This window comes from Salmo salar, chromosome ssa02 (assembly GCF_905237065.1).
Source record: "Salmo salar chromosome ssa02, Ssal_v3.1, whole genome shotgun sequence".
Lineage (NCBI taxonomy): Eukaryota > Metazoa > Chordata > Actinopteri > Salmoniformes > Salmonidae > Salmo > Salmo salar.
Window position 1 is genome coordinate 56,206,265 of NC_059443.1, and position 27,973 is coordinate 56,234,237.

At 41.7% G+C, this 27,973-nt stretch overlaps 4 protein-coding genes across 6 annotated transcripts; 3 read left to right on the forward strand and 1 right to left on the reverse strand.

Annotated features, from left to right (window-relative positions):
• The first annotated feature begins 307 nt into the window (after positions 1-307).
• Positions 308-4,428, forward strand: LOC106587943 (pre-mRNA-splicing factor CWC25 homolog). The gene is made up of 9 exons (XM_014176607.2): positions 308-541; positions 995-1,167; positions 1,370-1,606; positions 1,730-1,799; positions 1,919-2,067; positions 2,964-3,045; positions 3,178-3,443; positions 3,576-3,743; positions 3,845-4,428. The coding sequence occupies exons 1-9, from the start codon at positions 524-526 to the stop codon at positions 3,957-3,959; spliced, it is 1,278 nt and encodes a 425-aa protein (XP_014032082.1). The 5' UTR covers positions 308-523; the 3' UTR covers positions 3,960-4,428.
• Positions 4,429-4,809: 381 nt separating this feature from the next.
• On the forward strand, positions 4,810-6,800 carry LOC106587952 (proteasome subunit beta type-3). Its single transcript, XM_014176616.2, has 6 exons — positions 4,810-4,988; positions 5,559-5,743; positions 5,861-5,968; positions 6,072-6,249; positions 6,352-6,446; positions 6,615-6,800. The coding sequence occupies exons 1-6, from the start codon at positions 4,986-4,988 to the stop codon at positions 6,661-6,663; spliced, it is 618 nt and encodes a 205-aa protein (XP_014032091.1). The 5' UTR covers positions 4,810-4,985; the 3' UTR covers positions 6,664-6,800.
• A 318-nt stretch (positions 6,801-7,118) lies between these two features.
• Positions 7,119-18,067, reverse strand: pi42b (Phosphatidylinositol-5-phosphate 4-kinase type-2 beta). 2 transcript variants are annotated; one of them, XM_014173802.2, is made up of 10 exons: positions 17,439-18,067; positions 14,583-14,680; positions 13,243-13,339; positions 12,240-12,392; positions 11,816-11,962; positions 10,934-10,972; positions 10,089-10,202; positions 9,566-9,824; positions 8,364-8,470; positions 7,119-8,179 (listed from the first exon to the last, which is right to left on the reverse strand). In XM_014173802.2, the coding sequence occupies exons 1-10, from the start codon at positions 17,580-17,582 to the stop codon at positions 8,099-8,101; spliced, it is 1,239 nt and encodes a 412-aa protein (XP_014029277.1). In that variant the 5' UTR covers positions 17,583-18,067; the 3' UTR covers positions 7,119-8,098.
• Positions 18,068-18,637: 570 nt separating this feature from the next.
• Positions 18,638-25,379, forward strand: LOC106587926 (polycomb complex protein BMI-1). 2 transcript variants are annotated; one of them, XM_014176590.2, is made up of 9 exons: positions 18,638-18,768; positions 19,463-19,590; positions 19,781-19,877; positions 20,009-20,064; positions 23,437-23,575; positions 23,790-23,826; positions 24,092-24,190; positions 24,420-24,500; positions 24,671-25,379. In XM_014176590.2, the coding sequence occupies exons 2-9, from the start codon at positions 19,473-19,475 to the stop codon at positions 25,043-25,045; spliced, it is 1,002 nt and encodes a 333-aa protein (XP_014032065.1). In that variant the 5' UTR covers positions 18,638-18,768; positions 19,463-19,472; the 3' UTR covers positions 25,046-25,379. The 2 variants fall into 2 exon arrangements, with proteins under 2 accessions (XP_014032065.1, XP_014032071.1); XM_014176596.2 differs by having other exon boundaries at positions 18,643-18,741.
• The last annotated feature ends 2,594 nt before the right edge of the window (positions 25,380-27,973 follow it).

Here is a 27,973-nt window from a genome sequence, read left to right on the forward strand (position 1 = left end):
CATGAAACAGGTCTGTGTGATGAGTGTTTAGTTGAGGAAACGGTGGAGCCTGTGTTGATATTTTGTGAATTGTATGATGTAGATACGGAGAGATTGTGTGAAAGGGTCTGAGAGGTTGGACAGGGTTGGGGTTTGGTGGTGTAGTGGGGGAGGGAAGTGATGTCTAGGGGTCTATTTCACTTTCTTAGAGGAACAGGACTAACGAAGGGGATTTAATCTAGTTAGGCCGTGACTGGCCTTACACTTCAGTACAGTAGGTGGCGGTGTATGATCCTTGAAAGTTGGATGCGATCCGCCAACCCAATCCCCAAGAAGAAGAAGAATAACGCACTCTTAAACAACCAGAAAAATAATCAGAAAGGCCGGAAGTACTATGAAAAACACAACACGCTAGCCTAGCATGCAGATGTCATTTTGATAATAACATACATTTGTTTTGTCAGGTTCAATAACCACATAGGTAGAGGACACGTTTATTCATATCTTATTTCTCAATCAGACCGAGTGGACGATCTAAGTCAAGATGGGAGGAGGTGACCTCGTAAGTATGAGCAAATATTAGCTTACAACGCTAACGTTAGCGCTTAACTAGCTAACTAACTTGGCTACGCATGTTTGTTTTGTTTATTTCTAGCAAGCTAACTAACTAATCACAAAACCACTTAATTCAACTACTGACAACTTCTGAACTAGTGTTTAGTGAAGCGAAACGCCATCACTGCCACGACGGCTAATGTTAGTTGGCGTAACTAGTTAACTAAGTTGACCCCCTAACTAAATTAAGTTTTGAAGGTGTGTTTATTTTATATTTTCCCAGTTATGTTATGTTGTTACACAACTACTTAGCTAGTTAACGTTACTCAGACGTAGTAATCCCTTACCTTCCCAGAAGAACAATTGGAATTCAGAAATGATGGTTGTATTGATCAATTGTAGCTATCTTTCCCTGTTTTGTTTAATTATATCGAATATCACTTTCCCTTATCTCTGTCAGAACTTGAAGAAGAGCTGGCATCCCCAGACTATGAAAAACATAGAGCGGGTATGGAAGGCTGAACAGAAGCACGAGGCTGAGGCGAAGAAGATCGAGGAGCTTCAGAAGGAGCTGAGAGAGGAACGAGCTCGAGAAGATATAACCAGATTTGCTCAGCAGACTGGGGCTCTAAAGTAATGCTCACCTCACTGACCCTTGTGATGAGGAGGAAGTAATAGGTCTCACCTTGATAGAGAAACCACTGTCCTGTCTAGGTTTAAAAATCAAATGAGAGCAATTTAAGTGTGCCCTCTCACCACAGACAAATGGACAGAGATACTCACCTTGGATGAAGTCACTAACACTCAACTGCTTTTTGTTGTTGTTTTACTCCAGGAAAAAAGATGACCGGTTGGACTGGATGTACCAGGGGCCAGGTGGTCAGGTGTCCCGTGATGAGTACCTGCTGGGCCGCCCCATCGACAAGCAGATTACCCAGCAGTTTGAGGAGCCAGAGAGCGGTCCATCCGAACAAACCGGCCTCCTGCCTGGCTCAATCTTCAACCCCTCCACCCCTGCATCCAACCTCGACATGGCTGCCAAGATCAGAGAGGACCCGTTGTTTGATATCAAGTCAGTCACTCTTGTCTCTTTCTTTACCATTTAATGTGTCCAGCTAGCAAATTTTATACCATACATTGATGTTCTGCTGTTAGCCAAGAGCTGATTATAATGACACGTGTCTTATTTTTCAAGGAAACGAGAGGAGGAGAAGAGGAGGGAGGTCTTGACAAACCCAGTGAAAATGAAGAAGATCAAAGAAATGGTAAGTTGGATGGCTCCAATAAAACTGGAATGAAATCAGTTTCAGCCTGTTGTAGTAATAGTTTCAGATGAACTGGGTTCTAAAGTAGCAACAGTTTTTCACTTTTTATTTTCTTTCAGCTGCGTCAGAATCTTGAAAAGAAAGACAAGAAAAAGAAGAGGAAGAAGGACAAGAAGGAGAAAAGGGAGGAGAAAGAGAGGAGAAAGGAGAAGAAGCATAAGAGAAGGAGCTTGAGCTCAAGCTCTGAAAATGAAAACAAAAAACACAGGTGCACCTAAAACCTAACTTCAATAGAGGTTTCTCAGGAGCAGTAAACAGATGCCAATATGATCAGATGTTCAGTTTAACTGTTTTGATCTTATGAGCATTTTGTGGTAGTTTACAAATCTAGCTTGCAGCTTCTATTGTTGACGGCAACTTCTGGATGGGGTAGATTGTTTGTTTGTTTTTAATCCTATCAGTCCTTAGACCCCTGCAAAATTCTACTTTTAATTAGGATTTATCTGAATTTCATTTATCTGCATGTCTAGCCCTTATATTTAGCCTTTCTGTGAAGTGTTTTACTATTTTCTTTTCAGGACAACAAGTAGAACACAAAACAATTTGTCATAAGTAGTTGCGTTAATTGACAAATGTCCATAAGAAATAAGGTTTGCCAAAGCAAAAACCTGATAAAAATGAATTTATATTAATGCTGTAAGTACAGAAATAGTTTGCTCACTGGGAAATGGATATCCAACTAGTCAGTGACAACTATGTGAGCTTATTACAGTATTATAGACACTATGTCCTGGGATTTCCTATGATATTCTATGTAGAAGAACCTCTTACCTTCTAATGACTCCTTTGTAGCTTGTGAGCGTCATAGAACAAAACATGTTACATGTGCGTGTTCATGAGCTTTTCATAGATGGGTAGCTGAAACCATTCGGACTACAGACATTCACCCTTGTCTCACAAACACCGCTCTAGCTCAGCCGCCGTTAATAATCACACAGACTTATGGTTAGTACCTACGGATGCAGAAGAAATGGATGAATCCAATGGTACAACCCATACGTATGTAGCTCAAACACACAATGTTTAAAAGGGGTTGGAAGTACAAAACGTTCCAGCGTTGAGGTGGGACTCATTGTGTTAACTGAGTGATGTATCTTTACTTAGGCACCATTCTAAAGAGGAATCCAAAGAAACAACCCACTCACATTCCCACCACCGCAATGTCCCAGCTGGCTATGGACTACAGGTCAGTACGGCTCAATCTTTATATATTGACAGTGACACCATGAACGTTGTTATATCTTAGTCCAATCAATCCAAAGTTACTTAAATCCTCCTGAGAGATGTGTACCGCTCATCGCCTAATTTCTCTCCTCAGTTTCCAGCTGGGAGGCATCATCAGTCCTCAAAGCCCCCCAACCATTCGAGGCACTGTTCTCAGGAGAGGAGCTGCTCTCGATCGCCTCAAAGGACAGACGGGAACGGCCATCATTCCTCTCACAGGACAGACAACCACTCCTCTCACAAATCAGAGAACCACTCATCCCACAGGACAGACCAGTTCAAAGTTCCACAGTTCCAGCGTCCCAAAGCCCCCAGCCCACAGAAAGATCGCTACCAAAGGCGTCAGAGCAGTACCACCAAGTAAGAGTCCACAGCACCTGTTTATACAATTATCACACTTGGGTTCAATCATCGGTGAACTAATGGTAATCGCACAACCCCATCCTAAAGTATTTTCTTATCCCTATATTTATCTGTGTGATATTCTCTTAGATGTCTCTCTGCTGAAGAGCTGGAGAAGAAGAGGAGAGAGATGATGGACTTTGCCAAACAGAGAGACGAAGAGCGTGAAATCAACATTAGAAGTTACAAACGACAGGATGAGAAAGAGCGGGAGAAAGAGAAAGGCAACAAGCATGACCGCAACGCTGGCTTTATCCAGTAAGTATCTTGCTGACTGACATGCACACATTAGTGCACGTATTGCATACTTACTATGGCTGTTGTCTGATCCTCTAAAACTCTTGCGTCCTTCCCTGCAGTAACATGAAGCTGGAGAGTGCCTCCACCTCATCCTTGGAGGACCGAGTCAAGAGAAACATCCACTCCATACAGAGGACCCCCGCATCCCTGGAGAAGAATTTCATGAGGAGATGAGAACTAGAAGAAGCAGGAATGGGTTGATGGAGGAGAGAGTAAAAATATGCACCAGTTTGCCAGGACTGCCAACTCATTTATATTTTAATAAACAACAGACACTGCAGAGGCACCATGCATTTGCACTTAGGCCCTGTGAAACTGCCCCTTAGCCATTGCCCTGACTAAAGCAATGCAAAGGATCTGACTTCCTCTGTAATGGCAAAACTCACCCGTGCCATTCACCAGCAACAACAAGCCATACTTACCTTCATAGAATGAGCAACCTTGGATTTATTTTAAGTGGAAATTGTATATTTTGTTCTCTACAGTGGTTAGAATTATTCAAACTTTTATCACACACACACACAACCCTTTTGTAAATGATGTTCCTTGGATATCTTTAGTGTATTGCTGTAAAGGAGAAGAATTGTGTATCTTAATAAAAATTGTTCCTAAAGCTCTTTGAGTTGGGGACTAACAAACTAAATACTGTCGTTGACTGAACATGTGTTGTTGTATATGATGCTGATTACTGCTTTGATACACCTTCAGAAAACTATGATAATTGAAAACGTCCTATGAAGACAATAAAGAAAAATTCTCAGGCACTCTGTCACCAGCATCATCATAAAGTAGACATTTTTGAATGACTCATGAAATCCTTTTGGTTTTATAGGATAATGCTGGATTTAAGTGTAGCCCATTACCAGTGGTTTGGTGTTTTAGTCACAGGCTCATAGGTTACTGTACTGTAACTTGACTTTATTTCCATTATTGTTTCACTTTCGCACGCTTCAAACAAACTAGGAACATTTGCACACTCCCCTTACACAACCGTCAATGATAACAACGGTGGCCACCCGGAACTTTCTACAGACCCAATCATCGTGTAGTACCGAATGACGTATCAAACAGCAAGGTTGACTGATTTCCGGCTGTTCCAAATCGTGTAGTCACTGTGGAATTGTTATCCGCAGTCATTCAAAATAGTGAACATTTACAAGATATTTCAAGGGCTAAGGAAGACACCTCAACGTATTCACAATGGTAAGATTGTCAATAAATAATGTATGCATGTAGCTAGTACTTGTGGTCCGTAGATTGGTTTGTAAAACTAGCTCCGCTAACGTTAGCAACCGGCTGCCTAATCAGTTTGGTAGCTAGCATTTAGCTTGCTAACGTTAGCTAGCCATGCCAAAAATCACCTGCAATGGTAACTAAATTGTTCAACGAAAATATAACTAGCGTTAGGCATTTTCCAAACGTAACTACCACATTAACTCGCAACCTAGTTAGCTATAAACTGGATTATTGTCGCTAACGCTGGTCTATGAATGAGCTGACTAGCTAATGTTAGTACTAGCTATCTGAAGAGGGATGCAACAACCTCATGCAACTTGAGTCTGTTGATGGAAGTTTATAATCTTGACGTTCCTAGCTAATAGTTGTGCCAATGTTTCTACTGATTCACCAATGTTTCAAGTAATGAAGGTCACCCGTCAAAGTTACAAACTCAATAGTTTGTGATGGAAACAATGTTTGGGTTTTGAAATTGTCCCAGTCACGATTGCTACTTAACTTCTATCCCTCGTCTCCTTCCTTGTCTTCCATCTCCAGTCAATTATGTCCTATAATGGTGGCGCCGTCATGGCGATGAAGGGTAAGCAATGTGTAGCCATTGCAGCAGATCGGAGATTCGGTGTACAGGCTCAGATGGTGACCACTGACTTCCAGAAGATCTTTCCCATGGGAGACAGACTCTACATTGGCCTGGCTGGTCTGGCTACTGATGTACAGACAGTGTAAGTGTGCCTTGGTCCATCAGTGCACCTCTTCTCTCCCAAGTTTGAGTATTTGGATGGTCAGTGCAACAGATCAACTTTGCAGGTGATATTAATTATCCACTCTTTCTCTAACAGTTCCCAGAGGCTCAAGTTCAGATTGAACCTCTATGAGCTGAAGGAGGGGCGTCAGATCAAACCCAAGACATTCATGAGCATGGTCTCCAACCTGCTCTATGAGAGGAGGTGAGTTTACTGATGTGAAGAACCACAGTATTTTATATACAAGTCTACACTTCCGCCTTGGTGGCAAGTCTGTGACTGATCAAACGTGAATCCCTTGTCTCAGATTTGGGCCATACTACATTGAGCCTGTGATCGCTGGTCTGGACCCCAAGACCTTTGAGCCATTCATCTGCTCCCTGGACCTGATTGGCTGCCCCATGGTGACAGAGGACTTTGTTGTGAGCGGCACTTGCTCAGAGCAGATGTACGGCATGTGTGAATCTCTCTGGGAGCCAGACATGGTAGGTTATTGTGTACTGTATTGTAAGATAATACATTGAGTGTGATAGTTGACTATGTCTCTGACTGTCTTTATTTACAATGGTTATTTTTGACACCTGCAGGAACCAGAGGACCTGTTTGAGACCATCTCCCAAGCCATGCTGAATGCAGTGGACAGGGATGCCGTTTCAGGCATGGGTGTCGTTGTGCAAGTCATGTAAGCACAGTCATACTTTTCCACTGCCTACATTTTGGATTAAATACTTGCTAAATTTGTAATTAATCTGAGGATACATAAAAATGACATGACATTTAGATGGTGATCTTTAGTAACGCTCTGGTCAATGTTGTAGTGACAGTACCTTGATTTGACTTATTTTGACAGTGAGAAGGACAAGATCACCACACGTACCCTGAAGGCCCGAATGGATTAAAGCTCCTCTCCCTCTGCTGCTTCAACCCCTCATCTCTACCAACTCCCACTATTTTGTATGAAAATGATGAACACTGCGTGTACTGTTTTTCTTAAGATACTGTTCAATAAAATTAATGACTATTAGTGTTACAATGACTCTGGTTTGCCTGGTATGTTATTTCAGAGCAAGTAATGAAAGATGAGGGTTTAACATGATCAGATTATGATAACTGTGTGGATTAATAAAACAGAGAAGGATAGTCTGCAGCCAAATTCAGTAATCTCATGAGAAGAATAGTCTCCGGGGACTAATCTGAATGAATTGAGCGGCTAAACGACTTGTCTGACACTTGTCTCGTGGAAATTTCGCTGCGCTCTCGATACAGAATAGGTCATTATAATAACCTAATTTAAAACACCGCTACAAAGCACTGATCTTTGTTAGTCAAAGGTGAGAAAATGAATTAAATTAGATTCAGGAAAAAAAACAATAACTCCCTTTAATATGTAATGAATCCTTTTCAAGTAACTTTTCTGATCTTATGTCAGTAACAAAACAACTATACAAACACAAATGCTACATTAATGTAAACAAGATATAAAAAATGATTCTTAATGTAATAAAACAAACATTTGCTTTAGTATTCCCCTTTTTATGTGGATTTTCTTTTACCAACCTCCAAGTTCATGGTAAAAATGTCAAAGGTTTTCAAAACAATATGGCAACGTAACATTCAGACATGTTTTTTCTTTTTTAGTCATAATGCTCAGATGCTAAGTTCAGTGGTTTGCCGTTTCAACTAACTGGCGAAGTCATGTACATTTTAGCCATGCATTTTGATATTGCATTAATTTACGTAAAACCCTTATATTAATCTCCTGCATTTCCAACTTTGTTACTGTCGGCTGCGGATCTCCTGACAAGTCAAGGAGGCAGAGTTTGTAAACGCCTGTTGGCCACTTGGTCAAAAGATTAATGCGATCTGACCGCTTCTGTGTCTGTGAGAGGTGTGTGTGTGTCAAAATAATAACGAACAGACGGTACTAAACAGACTCCTACTGCTGAAGCAGACTCTTTCAAGGCATTAGTGAGACAGTTCCCGTGCTGGCGTGAGGACTAATATAAGGTGGCGGGGGGAGGGTCTCAAATATCCTATAGAACTCTGTTTCACAAGCCTTCCTTGTTGAGCACTCAGAATGAGGAGGCAGGGGGAGTAGGACATGGGAGAAGAGACGCGTCACTTTTTTTTTTAAAGAAAAAGTCCGGCGCCCCCTCTCTGTGGGTCAATGGAACAGGCTTGTCGCCTGTGCATCCTTTTAGTCTGTCATCCCCTGGGTGGGAGGGTAAGGGGTGGGGCTAAGTCAGGTGGGAGAGGCAGGAGGAGCGAGAGAGGGGTGGTTGTGGCTGATGGCTCTATGACAGGATGTGATTGGCTGGGGTTGGAGAGATGATTCTATGACAGGATGTTGGACATGAACTCAAAGAATCTTTTGGAGTACTGCTCTGGGTTTACGGTGGAGATCTCTGCCCCAGCCTGAGGGAGGGACAACAGAGTTCAGTGTAAACATATGCACATTAGGAACATACAACTACAATTTCTATGTCATAACACATCTCACAAGATCATCTTCTACTTGAAACTACTATATAATCTAGCATCTTTGTTGCCTAAACACGTACGTGGCTTAATGTTTGGTCAGATCTAGTCCATTACTCACCCCATGTTTCACAGTTTTGGCAGCATGTGCAGCTTTTTTCTTAGCGTCGTAGTGCGTGAGGATGTCGATGATAGCCATGAAGTACACTTCTTTCTTCACAGCACCTACCACAAGGAGCAAGACAGTGCATAGGAGTATAAATAGCAAGTATTACTTTTCACTGGGCTGTCTCATGATGTCTGTTCTAAAATTTGTTTCATTTTCAAATGTTAATTAAAGATGCACTATACAGAAATTGCTCCAACATTTCCTGGTTGCTTACCCATCTACACACAATAGCCCATAATGACAAAGTGAAAACGTGTTTTTAGACATTTTTGCAAATGTATTGAAAACGAAATACAGAAATAGCTCATTTACATTAGTATTCACACCACTGAGTCAATACTTTGTAGAAGCACCGTTGGCAGCGATTACAGCTGCGGGTTTTTCTAGGTAAGTCTCTAAGAGCTTTCCACACCTGGTTTGTACAACACTTGCCCATTGTTATTTTAAAAATTCTCCAAGCTCTGTCAAATTGGTTGTTACTCACTGCTAGACAACCGTTTTCAGGTCCCTTTTTGCAGTATTATTTAAGTGACTTGCTGCAAAAAGGATGCATGTTTTGGAATATATGTTTTATTCTGTACAGGCTTCCTTTTCACTCTGTCATTTAGTTTAGTATTGTGGAGTAACTACAATGTTGTTAATCCATCCTCAGTGTTCTATCACAGCCATTAAACTCTAACTGTTTTAAAGTCACCATTGGTCTCATGGTGAAATCCCTGAGTGGTTTCCTTCCTCTCCAGTTTGGAAGGTCACCTGTATCTTTGTAGTGACTGGGTGTATTGATACACCATCCAAAGTGTAATTAATAACTTCACCATTGTTCAAAGGGATATTCAATGTCTGTATTTTTTTTACCCATCTATCAATAGGTGCCCTTCTTTGCGAGGCATTTCATCTTTCAATTTTTTATTAATATGTAAACATTTTGAAAAACATAATTCCACTTCGACATTATGGGGTATTTATTGTGTGTAGGCCAGTGACAAAAAATCTCAAATTTTATCAATTTTAAATTCAGGCTGTAACACAACAAAATGTGGAAAAAGCTACGGTGTCAATACTTTCTGAAGGCACTGTAGATAGAGAGTAGCACAAATACAGCACAATTGCATAGAAAAATCACTTGACAAAACTCAAGAAAGAGTGTCTCTTACTGTCGTTGCTCTTGATTGCGTAGACGTCCATGGAGGGGTCAAACTCGCCAGGGCTGAAGAACCCGCCAAAATTTAGGGGGTTCCCAGGGCTGTCTGGAGGGGTGCCGAAGGAGCCGGTGAGTGCTCCTCCCATCCCATCGTTCTCGTACTCCTCCTCCTCTCCTCCTGCCTCCACCTCCATCTCCTCCTGCTCTGCCCGGTCCACATCATGGATCCCCACCAGCAGACTGTAGTCCATGATCTTCAGAGTAGCCAGGAACTGATGTACACAAACGGGAGAGATGTCAGATATTGCAACAAATGTTCTTTTGGGAAATTTCCCTGGAGGACATTAAACTCACTATTCTTCTATTTGTCAACATAAAGTCATGTCTTTGTTCACAGGTACTTAGGTGAAACTGGTTGAAAGGACTAGAAACAAAACACAATGTGCAGAAGTCCATTTACCTGGATATTTTAACAATGACGACTGTAATGATAATAAAAACGACATCAAATCGAGCAGCCGTGAGATGTCTCCTACCTCTACGTCGCGCTTTAGTTTCTCCAAGAAGTACTTCTTGTTGTCATCTCCTATCTGCAGCTTCTGGCCCTCGTTCAGAAAGTCGTTGTCTTTAAAGGTGGGGAGTTCCTTGGCCTGAGCAGAGTGATAGAAATTAGAATCAAAATATTCTGAGATTGCCACAAAATGACAGAGGTCTTTCTTGCTGTTAATTTTGATGCATGAAAAGTAGGGTCATTTGTTTCCACTCATTGTCCTTGGATTGACTTTTTAGGGAGAACAACTATTTCAGGTATTTCCTCTTGGCGTAATGGTTAAGACGGTGGGTTTCTGGAGCGCGAGGTCCACAGTACAAATCCGACCAGTGCCATTGGTCCCACCAGGTTCTGTCCGTCCCTCACTGGGCGTGAACCAGCAACCTTCTGTTCCCAACAACAACTCAGCAGTCACAAAGCAGTATTATGCACCGCTCTACAAAAGACGTAGCCAGAAGGGAAATAACTACTTCTAGGTTTCAGAGCGGGTAATGTAACTCGCATGGTGGATACTACTAGCGCACACAGCTAACTATTCCACATGGACTAAACTCACCCCCTTTTGACTTCCCCCTCTGCGCAGCATGGACAGCAGTCGGACATGGCCCAACTGTGGATGTGTTATTTAATTTGTGCTTCATTATCATTAGATGGAAAAATCATTACTTCTGCACTTTTCTAAAAGTATTTTGGGCTGTAAATGAGTTTTGTTTTTAGCTGGTTAGTTTGATGCTTTTTTTTGTTGTTGCATGATCCACACAATTATTTTGTGGGTCCTGTCATTGTACCCCAACACTCCTCTCATCATCGTATCTATGTAAATGAACGCACCTTCTCTTTGTCACTGGCTTCCCTTGAGACCGTGGAACCCTGAATGAGAGAGAGAAAAAAAGATCATTCACAGAGATGTTATGGAATTCAGAGTTAGAGACGACGTTCTTTGCATCTTTGTTCCCCCTTTGTTTCTCCTGGACTTGACAGTATGGTTATAACATTGTCATATTACAGAAAGCAGAATTGTTTTCCCCAGAGAATGCCTGTCAGCCACAGAGGTGTTTGTTGTGAAGGGAAACGATATTCTGCGAGTCAATAGGCATGTACGCCGTCACACCTCTATTCTCAGTGTTGTTGCCCATGCACAAAGAGACAGATTTACTGAGCTTTTCCACAAGAGCAGAATTCTTAACCATTTCCCCTTCTAAATAATGGGCTCCCGAGTTGACGCAGCGGTCTAAGGCACTGCATCTCAGTGCAAGATGCGTCACTACAGTCTCTGGTTCGATTCCAGGCTGTATCACATCCAGCTGTGATTGGGAGTCCCATAGGGGGTGCACAATTGGCCCAGCGTCGTTCGGGTTTGGCCGGGGGTAGTCCGTCATTGTAAATAAGAATTTGTTCTTAACTGACTGGCCTAGTTAAATAAAGGTAAAAAAAAATTCTAATAAAAAAGAATACATCACATAACCATTGGACCAGAAAATAGTCTGTAAATCTAGCCTTAAGTAAGTTGCTGGAGCCTCAAGTTCTATTGGGAACCGGAATACTCTGCAAGCACCCTATGCATTGAGCTTATTATAAATGCCCTTACCCCAATGAGCGCTAACAGTGTTACAGCTGTAAGTGTGCTCCTACTGCCCTACTGGAGTTAGTGTACTACCAGTAAGTGTTCTCCCAGTTAGTTCCCTCCAAGCTAGTGTGCCTATCGACACCTACCTTCAGGTCGTACTTGCGGTGCACGGTGAGACGGTGGCTGAATACATTACGGGTCACCACCATGTACGTCTCAACCCCGTCCACTGTTAGCCGGTACATGCCCAGGAACTGGGGGAGCAGAGTGCTGCCATGACACTCCACTATGAACTGAGGAGACCCAGAGGAGGAGGATGGAAATATAGGGAGAGGAAAGGAGAGAGAGGGGAAAGAGGAAGGGGAATGAGTAATGCAAAGGAAACAGTGGGAGAGCTCCAGTAATGAAGTCGGCATAATTGTTAGCTATTACAAAAGGATAGTCCCATCAAATCGGACAATTCACAGATATTTCTTCAGCACCACATTGAAAGGTCCTCAATATTTGAAGCCAGTTAGCCCTTCAACACGTATGTTTGTACAGAAAATATTTATGTGGTAACTCTCCCACCTGGTGGTACTTCTTGAGGATGTTGTGCATCTCGGCGATGTCTTCGCTGGACACCGTCTTTATGACGAAGCGGTGGTCGTAGCTGGACAGGAAACGGTTGCCAAAGCGCCCCTGGGAGTCGCTGTTCAGCGGGGCGCTCCTCGTCAGAGAGTTCTGATGATGATCCACCACAGGAGGGAGCCCGGGGGAGGGAGAGACATACAGAGCAGAAAATGTAGGCTTTGACATGAATGAAAAGCCCTCTATAAAGAAAATGTTTCATAATTATTCACGAGTTAGTAATGGATCAATGGATTTCATTTACACAGAGCTATTCCAAGCTCAAAAAAACCTTCACATAGGGATCCATTTAGCAAGGCTACCAAGATAGTTGACCTTAATGTAACAAACTATGCTTGGTATGATTCTCTAAACACTAAAAACACCCACTGTTTACATGTGATAACTCAGTAAAAAGGGGGCAGTCTTTTAGTTCTATATCAACAAATGCTGATAAAGACTTACTACATTGGGTTGAAGGATGAAATCCAGAGAAAGACTTACTATATTGGGTTGAAGGATGAAATCCAGAGAAAGACTTACTATATTGGGTTGAAGGATGAAATCCAGAGAAAGACTTACTATATTGGGTTGAAGGATGAAATCCAGAGAAAGACTTACTATATTGGGTTGAAGGATGAAATCCAGAGAAAGACTTACTACATTAGGTTGAAGGATGAAATCCAGAGAAAGACTTACTATATTGGGTTGAGGGAAGAATTGGAATCTGCAATGAATCAAACTGGGCAGGGAACAACAGGGAGTTCCCTCTGGTACTCTGATCTGCTCTCTCCTTAACTGTCCTCCAGCCTTTTGACATTAGTGAGCCGTGCCAAGCAAACGTCTATCCTCATTCTGTCTTTCAGTTCACTACTGTGAACCCATCCTCAATGGTCTTTCTCTTCAGTTAACCCATCCTACATTCTTCCCCTTAGACATCTCCACAGAGGAGACCATATTTTACCTGGTAATCCTGGTCATCGATGCAGAACCTCTCCCTCAGGTTGCGGAACACCATAGGGCAGTACTCTTTGAATTTAAAGCGGCTGGGCAGGTTCTCTCTGAGGGATACAAGTGTGTTGAAGAGTGTTAACATATATGAAGAGTGTGTTAGTCCATTAGCAGTCAGTGTTGATGTCATCTGAGGAATCATTGGAACAGATAACAGAAATGTGAGAAGCAATTGACCAGCATACTACACTAGAGGTGCTTCACTATGAGGATGATTTGCAATGCAAAGATAATCAGTTAAGTGTTCAATGAATGTTTTGACTAGAACTCCAGTGTAGTGTAGTGTAGTGGAGATCGCCAGAGGCATAATCCTGATTTGACTGATGCAGGAAAATAAAAGTAAGGCATGTGATATATCAGAAGATGTGTAATAGACTTATTACCAACCTAAAATAGTCATATAATCATACAGTTTATCCGGGTCTTAAACACATTTTCTGTATAAATAGCTTCTAAAATATATGTAAACAGACCATTATTGTCTCAATTTTTGTTTTCTTGGAAAGCTGTGAGCGCTATTACATGACACAATATCAGTACTTGTTACATTACAACTTGTCTAAGTCCTATCATCAACTGATTTCAGCCAGTTTATGGCTGTGGATTGATTGCATTGTTTGAATGGAATGTTGGCATATAGGCAGTTCACTTGACAAATGTATGGAATCATTCCTCTAAAACTGTCTGGCTAGCTAAATTCTTCAAATTCATTACATTACACAATATCTTATCACAGCACTGGCAAACCATGGTTGACCAACTCCCTGACCAAAATGGCTGACTGTTAGCACGTCATAAGAAGGTTCATGTCCATTCTATTATTGTAATTCTATAGTTAGTCCATTAGCAGAGTCAGAGTGTCTGAGGAACTCCCTGGAATAGATAAAGGAAATATGAGAAGCTCTTGACCAGCATACTAGAGGTGCTTCACTATGAGGATGATTTGCATTGCAGAGCTGCTAAGTTAAGTGTTCAGTTAATGTTTTGACTAGAACTCCAGTGTAGTGGGGATCGCTAGACCCATGGTGAGATATATTACAGGTGATAGAGGAACTTGATCTTGCTAGTGATTTAAAAGCACACCACATCATAGAGAATTGGGCCAACCAAGCCAAGACCTTCTCTCTCCTAATCAGTAGCATAACATAGTGTTAGCAGATTTCAGGTAGTACTGTACCGTATATTTTAGACAATGCAGCTAAATTGGCCTCTTGTTTGAGTTTATATGGGCAGTAATATGGTGTGCAGTAATATGGTATGGCAGGTTGCAAAGTTAGGACCCAGGGTACCTACTTGTTAAATAGGTGGTTGTCCACTTTGATCTTACTGTAGGCTTTAAAATCATCAGGCATCAGCATTACTGGTACAGGCACGTTACTTAACTCGTTGATCTGAAACAGAGGGGAGATAGAAAGAGCAGGAGATCAGAATAGAATAGTAGAGCAGGGAAGAGGAGGTCAACACACTAATCCCCACACCAGACCAAACTGCAGTGAACCAGTGTCTATTTACTGACAATCATTCACTTTGGACCAAAGCAAACTGACAGCAGTGCTCTCTGGCTGAGTCCCTTGTCACACTGTTCATCTTATCTACCGAGACAGATTCACTGTAAGGAACAGACTGATTCCCAGAGCGAGCCCTCTCCATAGATTTATGAACTCCAGACAGTAAGAGGAGTGGCAGGGAGAGAACGTGAATAAACGCTTCAAAGGAAAAAAAAGAGACAAGAATGCATCCAGGAGACACAGACGCTGCTAAAATAGGAGAGAAATGGGAAAGTTACCTTGAGGTAGAAAAATAATAGCATATGGAGCACAAACACATTGCGTTGTATGGAATATGCAGGACATAGCCAAGTCGCCTCTCATAGAGCTGGGGTTTTGAGTTATATCCGGCTCTCTCTGAGACTACTTCAAGGGATAGACCCTCATTCAACTGTCTGACATGCTATGAAAAATCACCGTCTAGCATGCCGACAGGTTATGCTCTGGTAAAATTTTTTATTTGAACCTTTTATTTAACTAGAGAAGTCAGTTAAGAACAAATTATTATTTACAATGACGGCCTACACCGGCCAAACACCGCTGGGCCAATTGTGCGCCACCCTATGGGACTCCCGATCACAGCCGATTGTGATACACCCTGGATTTGAACCAGGGTGTCTGCAGTGATGCCTCAAGCACTGAGATGCAGTGCCTTAGACCGCTGCGCCACTCGGGAGCCTAAATTAGTGTGTCCTTCAAAAGTATCATCATATTTATTTTGTCATTAGAGGCGTAGCTTAATGCCTTCAGCAGGCAGACACAATCAATATCCTGACTATATGTTGGATTATGTCTAATCAACCTACACACAAAGTTTGATGGTGGTCCTTTGTAGCTCAGTTGGTAGAGCGTGGCGCTTGTAAAGGCAGGGTAGTGGGTTCGATTCCCGGGACCAGCCATCTGCATGACTGTAAGCAGCGTTAGATAAAAAGTGTCTGCTAAATGGCAGATTTTATTATAAGTTTGAAGGCTCGTATCAGATTTGAAGATGTAGGTTATTCCCAGTGTTGGAAAGCCTGTAAGGCTGGCATTATCTACCATCAAGACTGAATCTATGTTTTTGAAGGGAGCTTCAATTAAATCTGTGTTTGGCTATATGCTCCTTCTCTGAGCAAAAGCTTAGCTTGGAACTGAATTCGTCCAGCTTCGTGACTAGCAGAACGATGTTACGACTGACTACCAACATGAAATATATTCTGGTTATGAGAGCTTTGAGGAGAAGGCTCTTTGACGTCTTTCTTGTATTAGCCTAAATTAGCCTGCCGCCTACGCCTTGAATCTACACCCAGCATCCACCACACACTGAACTTGTCCATGATGATTATTGCAGAATGCATCACAGGATGATTATTACAGCTTCACTAAATATGCTAATTGGTTAATTAATGACATTGTTTTCTCCATTTGAAGCATGTATTCTTTCCCTGGTCTACAAGAACTGCCTATTTGACTATGGTCTATATTTATCCTTATCTTTCTTATATAAGGTATTGAAATATACATAAAATAGGCTCAACAAAAACACAGCAAGGAGAGGGGGAAATCAATTAAGAAATAATAATTACAGACAATAGTACATGCAAGATCTAATGTACATGTTAGTGAGTAGGCAACATATTGAAATGCATGCAAACATTGGAAGTGAAATTATGCATCAGCACCGTTATTCAAATTGTGAGTGAAGCGAATCCAAAACTGGGGCATCATATTCATGCCAGAGAAATTGATCTGGAGGTGTCAGTCAAGCAGGGAAGGGGGTGTGTTCGCCTACTACTGCTGGCCACAAAAATGGAGCCTTGAAGCTCTCTGCAATGCATTTGGTGATCGCTGCATTCATGTGAGTGAGAAACTTGATGCATTTGGTGAAAAACAGTCTCAATAAAGTATATTTTAGGATGTGTTGAAGACACTGTCCATCATTTTCCCACTCAAATTAAACTAACTGTGAGCCTATTATTTTTATGGTTGAGTGTTCAAATGTGTACTTCACACTAAACCACATTAAATCAGGCTAGAATCTGCAAATGTAAGATTTGCCGCTTTATTATTCATTGATGCCTGTAAAACAATAGGCAGGCAGGCTGCGGTTGGACTCAATGCAACCTGCTGCTCTCCAACAGTCACACCCCTCTCTGGCCTGCGCTAGACAGAATGAATGCTTAGGTTGGAGCAGTGCTCACGACCTCCTCTCCAAAACCACCACACATCCCACGTTCTACAGAACAGAAGACGTTATGCAGCTTGTGCCGAATAATTCCTGCATAGTGCGCGGGGTAATGTCAAATGTTTATGTTCAACGTCGCTGCTATTTGCTGTACATGTTTAAAGCGCAAGCGACTGGCACACCAAATAGCTAGAATGTTGCTCCATTGATATTCCTGACCAGGGAGAATGGTGAATGAAGGGTTAACAGCTTTCACCTAAGCATCAGACTAAGTACCTGGCTAACACCCATACACTACAGACTACTAGACGATGGATGAGCTCTAAAATTGACTTTGGTCAATCAAGCAGCTGCCTAACTATCGCGTTACCGTTAGCTCGTCAAAACACCACATAGACAAACAAGCTAGCTTGGGAACATGAACAAAAATACATTTACCGTATGGTTGACACCCCACATTAAAACGCTGAGAATAGGCTCACTTGCACGGAATAATTTCACTTTCTGTCCTATAAAATGTTTCTTTTTCGTCTTCGTTTTGCTAGCGCTCACCGGCGCAACGCTGGTACAGTTGGATGACATGTCTCCTGTTGGGAATAATTTAGGAAACGCAAGACAGCACTGTAATCAAGCTGGATCGTATCACTCCAGACAACGAAATTTTCATTAAGAGCGTGATATCTATAAGTGCATTGTCGCATCCAATTTGCAGGGTCTTTGAATCAAATTAGATTCTGTAGTAAATTAACGTGATTGCATGTTGCGCGGTCACCACCCTTCCTCCCGAGCAGGCCACACGGTTCACTCCGGAGCGGCACACAGACCAGCTGTTGGCATAGATAGCTAGCCAGCCATCTAGCTACAGGCAAGGTTTCCTTTTGCTAAGCCGCAGTCTTCTTTGAGAAGTAATACACTCTTGGTGGACGACTCCTCTCCTTTCTGTCGTCTGCTACCCACAACGATGTGTGGTGATTTTATTTAGAGGTTAGTAATCCCATTATGATGCGCCCGAGATTGTTGTCACCAGTTTTGGGGTCTCCTCAAGATGGCGTCTAGCCTGACCGTCGCAAAGCGAAGTGCGCCCCCAAGAGGCAGAGAGTAGAAGCGCGCGTGCTGTAGTTGGTACCCTGAAAGTGCGAGGCAGCGACATTTTGGTGAGAAAATCAGTAAATCTCTGTATTTGTAAAAGCTGCTGATGGCAAAATGAATACTATGACTCAGATATTCAGATATTTCTCATAGAGTAAATGTGTCATTCATACTGAACGGTGATGAAGCAGAAAAGGCATACATTTCATGTGTAGGCCTATGCTATAAAGTTTTTTTTACAGTCAAGTTGACCCGCAAAATCCTACAATAAATCCAATAATATAGTAATCGTCTGTATTAAAAACTTCTGGATTGTCTCCAGGGGAGCATTGTCTAGGGGGGCGTGGTTTTCCGTCTAGGAATGGTTGTCAAAATAGAAAATGTATGCAATGACTCCTTCATGAACAAATGTGGTTAATGTATAGAGAGGATGGTGTTTTAGTGACTTATCCGCGACCGTTGTATTATTTATTTTTTTGTTGAATAAAATGTTGCAAATACAATGTACATGGCAGGGACTGAAAATAATATCACGTGACCATAATGGGCGGTCCTCTGACTATGTGGGGGGAAAAAAAAGCCATTTTCTGGCGCTGCTGCAAGATCTAACGTTAACCAACTCAAAATAATTTACCTGTATCCACGTCGGAAGGTACGGGTGTTTTTCATGTCAAATCAGGTAGGAAGCAAAGGCATCAATAGTTTTTATTCGCATATCGCGATGCACAGGTACATCAACACACAAACTGAGGTACTCGGTGTTATGTTTGGATTCTCTCTTGTTCGTTTCTCATATCCAGCCCTGTCACAGAATTTAAGATGGCTGCTTTGTTTTCCACTCTCCATCTAAGCTTATTTTTAGTTTGTCTTTACATAGTTTTTTATAAAGAATGTCTATCATGCATAAGAACCCACTGGTATAGGAGGGGCTCATTGTGGGTCTTTCGGGGTTTGGGGTACGTGCCTCCCCGTGCACAGGCCCCACTAGGGTAGTCGGGTCTAGACTAGAGCAGTTCCAAACGTATTTTGTTACATTGGTGTATGGGTAATATCTAAAAAAACTACCAGGCTGGAAATAATGACAAAATAAATGGTCATATACAAGTAGCCATTCTGTGCAGTAGCTATGACACTGGTCCATTGCAAGAAGCATAACTGCTTCAAACAAAAACAATTGATCCATATTATCATAGACCATGTCAGTGGAGCACGTCAATATGTCAGTACACATTTTGTATGTATATGCCTTGTGTTGGAAAACAATTCAACAGCAGAAAAGGTCACTAAATGTGTCATGTACTTTAGTGGTTCAAATCTTGCTACCCAATAAATCATCTAAGTAATTCTTTGTCTGATGGTTGTTTTTTTTGCAGGTCCTTCCAGATGGATAAAATGCAACCCAGTCGGCTAAAAATCACAGAGCTGAATCCTAACCTGATATGCCCACTGTGTGTGGGCTACTTCATCGATGCCACAACCATCGTGGAGTGCTTGCACTCATGTAAGATTCCTAAGTCCACTGCATTATTCTAAATCCATATGAACCAATAATAACATTATTAGTATATGGGCTAGAGTATATGGCCTATAAACTGACGTAGAAAAGGAATGTAGATTTACAATGCATTTTCTTTTCATAAAAAGTCGTCATACAGTAAGTCACTTGCATTAAGTCTGTCTTCTTACTCCAGTCTGCAAGACGTGCATTGTTGCCTTCCTGGAAACCAACAAGTTCTGCCCCAGATGTGATGTGCAAGTACACAAGACGTGTCCACAGCTCAGCATCAGGTTAGTCACATTGCATGTGTGTGTGCACGCATGTCTCTCTCGGAGTACCTATGTTATTATGCATCTATAAGTGCAACCAACATGCTCTTATCTTTAGTAAGTGGCTTTCACATTTGCATATCCTTTCACAGGTCAGACAAAACTCTACAGGACATTGTATACAAGTTGGTGCCTGGATTATTCAAAGGTAAGACCATATCTCTTGAGTAAGGGGGTGGGTTTTTTATACAAATACACTGCTCAAAAAAATAAAGGGAACACTAAAATAACACATCCTAGATCTGAATGAATGAAATAATCTTATTAAATACTTTTATCTTTACATAGTTGAATGTGCTGACAACAAAATTACACAAAAATAATCAATGTAAATCCAATTTATCAACCCATGGAGGTCTGGATTTGGAGTCACACTAAAAATTAAAGTGGAAAACCACACTATAGGCTGATCCAACTTTGATGTAATGTCCATAAAACAAGTCAAAATGAGGCTCAGTTGTGTGTGTGGCCTCCACGTGCCTGTATGACCTCCCTACAACGCCTGGGCATGCTCCTGATGAGGTGGCAGATGGTCTCCTGAGGGATCTCCTCCCAGACCTGGACTAAAGCATCCGCCAACTCCTGGACAGTCTGTGGTGCAACGTGGCGTTGGTGGATGGAGCGAGACATGATGTCCCAGATGTGCTCAATTGGATTCAGGTCTGGGGAACGGGCGGGCCAGTCCATAGCATCAATGCCTTCCTCTTGCAGGAACTGCTGACACACTCCAGCCACATGAGGTCTAGCATTGTCTTGCATTAGGAGGACCCCAGGGCCAACCGCACCAGCATATGGTCTCACAAGGGGTCTGAGGATCTCATCTCGGTACCTAATGGCAGTCAGGCTACCTCTGGCGAGCACATGGAGGGCTGTGCGGCCCCCCAAAGAAATGCCACCCCACACCATGACTGACCCACCGCCAAACCGGTCATGCTGGAGGATGTTGCAGGCAGCAGAATGTTCTCCACGGCGTCTCCAGACTGTCACGTCTGTCACATGTGCTCAGTGTGAACCTGCTTTCATCTGTGAAGAGCACAGGGCGCCAGTGGCGAATTTGCCAATCTTGGTGTTCTCTGGCAAATGCCAAACGTCCTGCACGGTGTTGGGCTGTAAGCACAACCCCCACCTGTGGACGTCGGCCCTCATACCACCCTCATGGAGTCTGTTTCTGACCGTTTGAGCAGACACATGCACATTTGTGGCCTGCTGGAGGTCATTTTGCAGGGCTCTGGCAGTGCTCCTCCTTGCACCAAGGCGGAGGTAGCGGTCCTGCTGCTGGGTTGTTGCCCTCCTACGGCCTCCTCCACGTCTCCTGATGTACTGGCCTGTCTCCTGGTAGCGCCTCCATGCTCTGGACACTATGCTGACAGACACAGCAAACCTTCTTGCCACAGCTCGCATTGATGTGCCATCCTGGATGAGCTGCACTACCTGAGCCACTGGTGTGGGTTGTAGACTCCATCTCATGCTACCACTAGAGTGAAAGCACCGCCAGCATTCAAAAGTGACCAAAACATCAGCCAGGAAGCATAGGAACTGAGAAGTGGTCTGTGGTTACCACTCCTTTATTGGGGGTGTCTTGCTAATTGCCTATAATTTCCACCTGTTGTCTATTCCATTTCCACAACAGCATGTGAAATGTATTGTCAATCAGTGTTGCTTCCTAAGTGGGCAGTTTGATTTCACAGAAGTGTGATTGACTTGGAGTTACATTGTGTTGTTTAAGTGTTCCCTTTATTTTTTTGAGCAGTATATATTAAAAAAATATATAAAACACAACTATATCAAAGATTTTACTGAGTTACAGTTCATAGATGGAAGTCGGTCAATTTAAATACATTTATTAGGCCGTAATCTATGGATTTCACACGACTGGGCAGGGGCACAGCCGTGGGAGGGCGTAGGCCCACCCAATGTGGAGCCATGCCGAGCCAATCCGAATGAGTTTTTCCCCCAAAAAGCGCTTTATTAAAGCCAGAAATACTCCTCAGCACCCCCCTCCCCCTCAGTGGTTGAAGAAGTTGGATATGAAGGTCTTGGGCTGGCGTGGTTACTCATGGTCTGTGGCTGTAAGGCCTTTTTTTATGGGGTAGATCAGTTTTAATAATGAAGATAGATTGTGGCTTCTATCAGTAATTGTCTGCATAATTTCCAATACACCATTTTTATATATATATAGCTGTCATCAAGGCAAATTCTACTTTGAAGAATTTCAAATCTAAAATATAAATCTTACATATGTGTTATTTCGTAGTTTTGATGTCTTCACTATTATCCTACAATGTAGAAAATAGTACAAATAAAGAAAAACCCTGGAATGAGTAGGTGTGTCCAAACTTTTGACTAGTACTGTATGTGTATATATATCTCATACTATTGGTTGCTAGAATTGTGTATAATCATTTTTATTGAACTTTCGTAGGTCATTTTGTGCATCATTTCATAAACCATGTGCAATGGAATCAGTGTATCGTTAATCTCTTCCCAACTATTTTGCAATCTGTATGGCACAGCTGTACATTTTTTGGTCCTTAAATGAAACTGGTATACTTTTTTATCACAGTTTTCTTTAACCAATTTTGGTCTTCGATGCAGGGCCGACAGACAGGTTCCTTTCTCCCCCTTCCACTTGCCTTTTCCATTTTTTTGCGGTAATACTGCAATTAGTTGGTTGTAATTTTGGATAGAGCAGACATTTCCATATATTTTTTTTACCTGCATGTGTGACATAACTAGACCAGTCCTATTTATGATATAATTTACAAAGATTATACTGTTTTTATTTTTTTCTCTCCAAAAATGTTTATTTGAGTTTAACCATAATATTTTTTGTAATATTTGTTCAGTCTTTTCTGGTGGATTATACTGAAATTGCAACCAACTATTTAAGACTTGTTTAAAAAATATTCAAATAACCGAAAGGGAGAGGTTGTAATCTGTTAGATGTACTGCCAAATTCTCTAAAACAACGTATGAGGTGGCTTATGGTAGAGATGTTAACATTCAATTCTTTGGCAACAGCTCTGTTGGACATTCCTGCAGTTAGCATGTCAATTGCATGCTCCATCAAAACTTGAGACATCTGTGGAATTGTGTTGTGGCCTTTTATTGTCCCCAGCACAAGGTGCACCTGTGTAATGGTCATGCTGTTTAATCTGCTTCTTGATATGCCACACCTGTTAGGTGGATGGATTATCTTGGCAAAGGAGAAATGCTCACTAACAGGGATGTAAACAAATGTTTGCACAAAATTTGAGAGAAGTACGTTTTTTGTGCGTATAGAACATTTGAGATATTGTATTTCAGCTCATGAAAAATGGAACCAACACTACATGTTGCATTTATATTTGTGTTCAGTGTACATTGCAGTATTTTACAACAAGCATATTTAGTGATAATTAATGTGTAATAAGCCTGTTTGAGACTTTGCCCATGAAAAGTTGCCCCCTTTAATAATTTAAAGCGGACATGTGCCAATGTCTTTTTCACTCTAATAACTTTATTGTTTTGTTTACATCAGATGAGATGAAACGAAGGCGGGACTTCTACACAAACCAGGAAAACCAACACCTGGAGCCAGGAGAAGTGGTGGAGGAGCCGACTATTATTGCAGAAGATGAAATCATCAGTCTCTCCATTCAGTTCCATGAGAAGAACAAGTAAGTTCTAGAATGTGTGATCTCTTCATCTTTTTCATGCAACCAATTAGATAGGATGTTTCTGTTTCCTATAGTATAGAACAGACCAAATGTGTTACAATAGAGCTGTATCTCTATGTGCTAATAAGTTTTTACAGGAAGCTGGGTAAAAAAAAGCACATCAAAACAAAGCTATGCTCATCTTAACCCATGCTGTTTTTCCATTTGCCTATAGAAGTGACACACAACCTGTGGATACAGAAGGAGACAATGTGAGTGATTCAACCATAAAATGCTAACCCAATATACATGCAAACGCTAATGTCAATTTGTCATCCACACTCTCTAAATGATAATAAATGCCGTTTAGCATACGCTTTTAAAAGCGACTGTCATGCGTGCATACATTGCAAGCGACATGCTCTACCAACTGAGCCATACAGGACCACATTTTTCGAACCTTTCATATTATGTCCTGCCCTTACCCTCTAGTTATAAATCTGTTCTAACCACACGTTCTGTTCTGTTCATTTTCAGACCAACAGCAAACGCTTCCTGCAATGCCCGGCAGCCATGACAGTCCTGCACTTAGCGAAGTTCCTGCGTAGCAAGATGGACATTCCAAACACCTTACGGGTAATTGCTCCAGGCTTGCACAGCATCGTCTCACAACTCCATAGAAAGCCATAGTATACACTAACAACCACTTTGTCTCAATACTGTATTTTAGTGACAAGCTGCATTCCTATACAGTAGATCATGCATGCTTTTGCTTAGGTGGACTAGCCCTACTATTCCCATACTTCACGCCCTTCTCTTGGACTTGTGTGCTATTAATGTGTAATAGTGCTCTCTACCTTGACAGATTGAAGTGCTGTACGTTGATGAGCCCTTAAAGGACTACTACACGCTGATGGATATTGCCTACATGTATTCTTGGCGACGTGTAAGTGCCAACTGACACACTGGCTATAACAACAACACTGACCAAGCATCAGTTGTCACTTCCAACCATAATCCCAACTTCACTAAACATCTACGTTGCTAGGTCCTAGGATCTGAGTGATCTTTCACGTGTCTGGAGAGTTCTCATCTTCTCTCTGTGACTCTTTGCAGAATGGCCCCCTCCCCCTGCAGTACTGGGTCAAGCCCACCCGGAAGCGTCGAAGGCTGTCCCAAGGTGCCGCCCAGGCCCACTCCGACGGTGTCAACACAAGCCCCACCTCTGAGAGCGACTCCCACAGCGACAAGGCCCTGAGCCCGGCTGGTCAGGCCCCCAGAGCCTCCACCCTGCCCAGCCCTGCCCTCCGAGGCCAACCCTCTACCCTTCAGAGCCCCAGCGGTACCACAGGACCCAACGGTACTCAACGGCTCCCTCTAGCCTCCAAGTCAGGGAGCAACGCCCGCAAGGTGAACGTCAACGGCAAAAGCAATGGAGCGGCGACTGAGACTAGGGGAGGGGACAAAGGGGCAGTATCACCCCCAACCTAAATCTGATACATCCCAGAAACATGGAGAGTGGAACGGAATTGCCCCAAAATGTCGGAGAAGCCCCTCAATGGACCAATGGACAGACAAGGAGAAAATCTGCCAAGAGAGTACTGAGGGAGAGGGCGATTGTGATCAGCAAAAAGACTGTCAAGGGCAGCCAAATAGACATTTCATTTCAATGTGTGTGTGTCTGTGTGTTAGAGTAAACATGCATACAAAATGTACAATATGTATCCAATGTGAGCATTCGTACATACCTGGTCATGTATATGGAGTATCTTTTATACAGGATATTGTAATTGTTTTGTAACTGTATAACATGCAGTCGGTTCAACAATTCCTTCCCCCAAGTCTTCACAATTAATTTGGCTTAAAATATCAATTGACAAAATGCTGAATGGCATTGCGATGCGATTGTCTGTCTGTCTGTATGTGTATGTTTTATATATATATATATATATATACACATACATACATACTTGAAGTTGGAAGTTTACATACACCTTAGCCAAATATATTTAAACTCAGTTTTTCACAATTCCTGACATTTAATCCTAGTAAAAATTCCCTGTCTTAGGGCAGTTAGGATCACCAATTTATTTTAAGAATGTGAAATGTCAGAATAATAGTAGAGAGAATGATTTATTTCATCACATTCCGAGTGGGTCAGAAGTTTACATACACTCATTTTGCCACAACTTTGGAAGTATGGGGTCATTGTCCATTTGGAAGACCCATTTGCGACCAAGCTTTAACTTCCTGATTGATGTCTTGAGATGTTGCTTCAATGTAACCACACAATTTTCCTGCCTCATGATGCCATCTATTTTGTGAAGTGCACCAGTCCCTCCTGCAGCAAAGCACCCCCACAACATGATGCTGCCACCCCTGTGCTTCACGGTTGGGATGGTGTTCTTCGGCTTGCAAGCCTCCCCCTTTTTCCTCCAAACATAATGATGGTCATTATGGCCAAACAGTTCTATTTTTGTTTCATCAGACCAGAGGACATTTCTCCAAAAAGTATGATATTTGTCCCCATGTGCAGTTGCAAACCGTAGTCTAGCTTTTTTATGGCGGTTTTGGAGCAGTAGCTTCTTCCTTGCTGAGTGGCCTTTCCGGTTATGTCGATATAGGACTGGTTTTACTGTGAATATAGATACTTTTGTACCTGTTTCCTCCAGCATCTTCACAAGATCCTTTGCTGTTGTTCTGGGATTGATTTGCACTTTTCGCACCAAAGTCCGTTCGTCTCTAGGAGACGGAATGCGTCTCCTTCCTGAGAGGTATGACAGCTGCGTGGTCCCATGGTGTTTATACTTGCGTACTATTGTTTGTACAGATGAACGTGGTACCTTCAGACGTTTGGAAATTGTCCCCAAGGAAGAACCAGACTTGTGGAGGTCTACAGTTCTTTTTCTGAGGTCTTAGCTGATTTCTTTTGATTTTCCCATGATGTCAAGCAAAGGTAGGCCTTGAAATACATCAACAGGTACACCTCCAATTGACTCAAATGATGTCAATTAGCCTATTAGAAGCTTCTAAAGCCATGACATTATTTTCTGGAATTTTCCAAGCTGTTTAAAGGCACAGTCAACTTAGTGTATGTAAACGTCTAACCTACTGAAATTGTGATAAAGTGAATTATAAGTGAAATAATTTGTAAACAATTGTTGGAAAAATTACTTGTGTCATGCACAAAGTAGATGTCCTAACTGACTTGCCAAAACTATAAAAACAAGAAATATGTGGAGTGGTTGAAAAACGAGTGTATGTAAACTTCCGACTTCAACTGTATATGTGTGTGTATATATATGTATGTGTGTATGTGTATATATATATATATATATATATTGTGTGTGTGTATGATTTTATATATATATATAACTAGAAATAAAAAGGCAAGATCTGTCTTCTTGCTGTCAGTCATACTGTATATAATAACTCTGGTGTATGTAGATAGATGCAGTACTTTCAACTGGTAATGGCCCCAATCACCAAGGACAATAGATATGTACGAAACGTTTCATACACTTTCTTTGAAATGCAGATCACAGTATGCGAGTACTAAACTTCCCTGTGCTTTGACATTAGAAAAGCCATTATATTTATCAAGCCTCAAGCAGCACTACAATTGTCTGAAAAACGTAGCTTACCGCACGTTTGTCAGCATTACATACCGGTACCTGTTCTACTCACATCAGAGAAATTTGCTCAAAGGGAATTGTATATCTGACCATGTTGTATTTTCATACACTTTTGACATTCCCTCAATGTATAATTTGACCATTCAATGATATTATTCTAAAATATCAGCCATATGTGCATGTTTAGGTCATTAAAAAGTTGACTTGCTTGGTTTTGAGTTCGTTGTCCCATTCTGATTAGTTTTTGGGTTATATTCTTGAGTAGTTCAAATATCAGAACTTGCCAGTGCTCCTGTGATAATTCTCCATTTGGACCTTTAATTCATCATGTTACATTGCTATCAACAACAATCCATGAGTAGCAGAGCTTTAAAGCATGTATTATCATTATGCTGCTATTTAGGAATGTTTAACTTGATTTTAAATTGGGATCCATGCAAACGATGTGCTCCAAAGAATCTGTGGATTTTCATGACTTCAATGCAGAGGATGTTTTAGGTTGAAACGTTGCATTTCTTCATAAGTGACGTACAAAACAGGTTATAGGATGGCAAAATGTGACAGTAATTAAGAGAAAGTAAAAAAATGTATTTCATCGTTTTAATTTCAACACAGACAGAATACACCATGGAGGGAATACTGTTTTTAGATCTATAAAAATACATATTAAACAATTAATCTTACAGCAAGCCTATAATTTAGTGTTCTATTACAATACTTGATTTTGAGAAACAGTCCATCACAATACTTGTGCGTATCGTTAGCGGAGCATTTAAATTTAAAA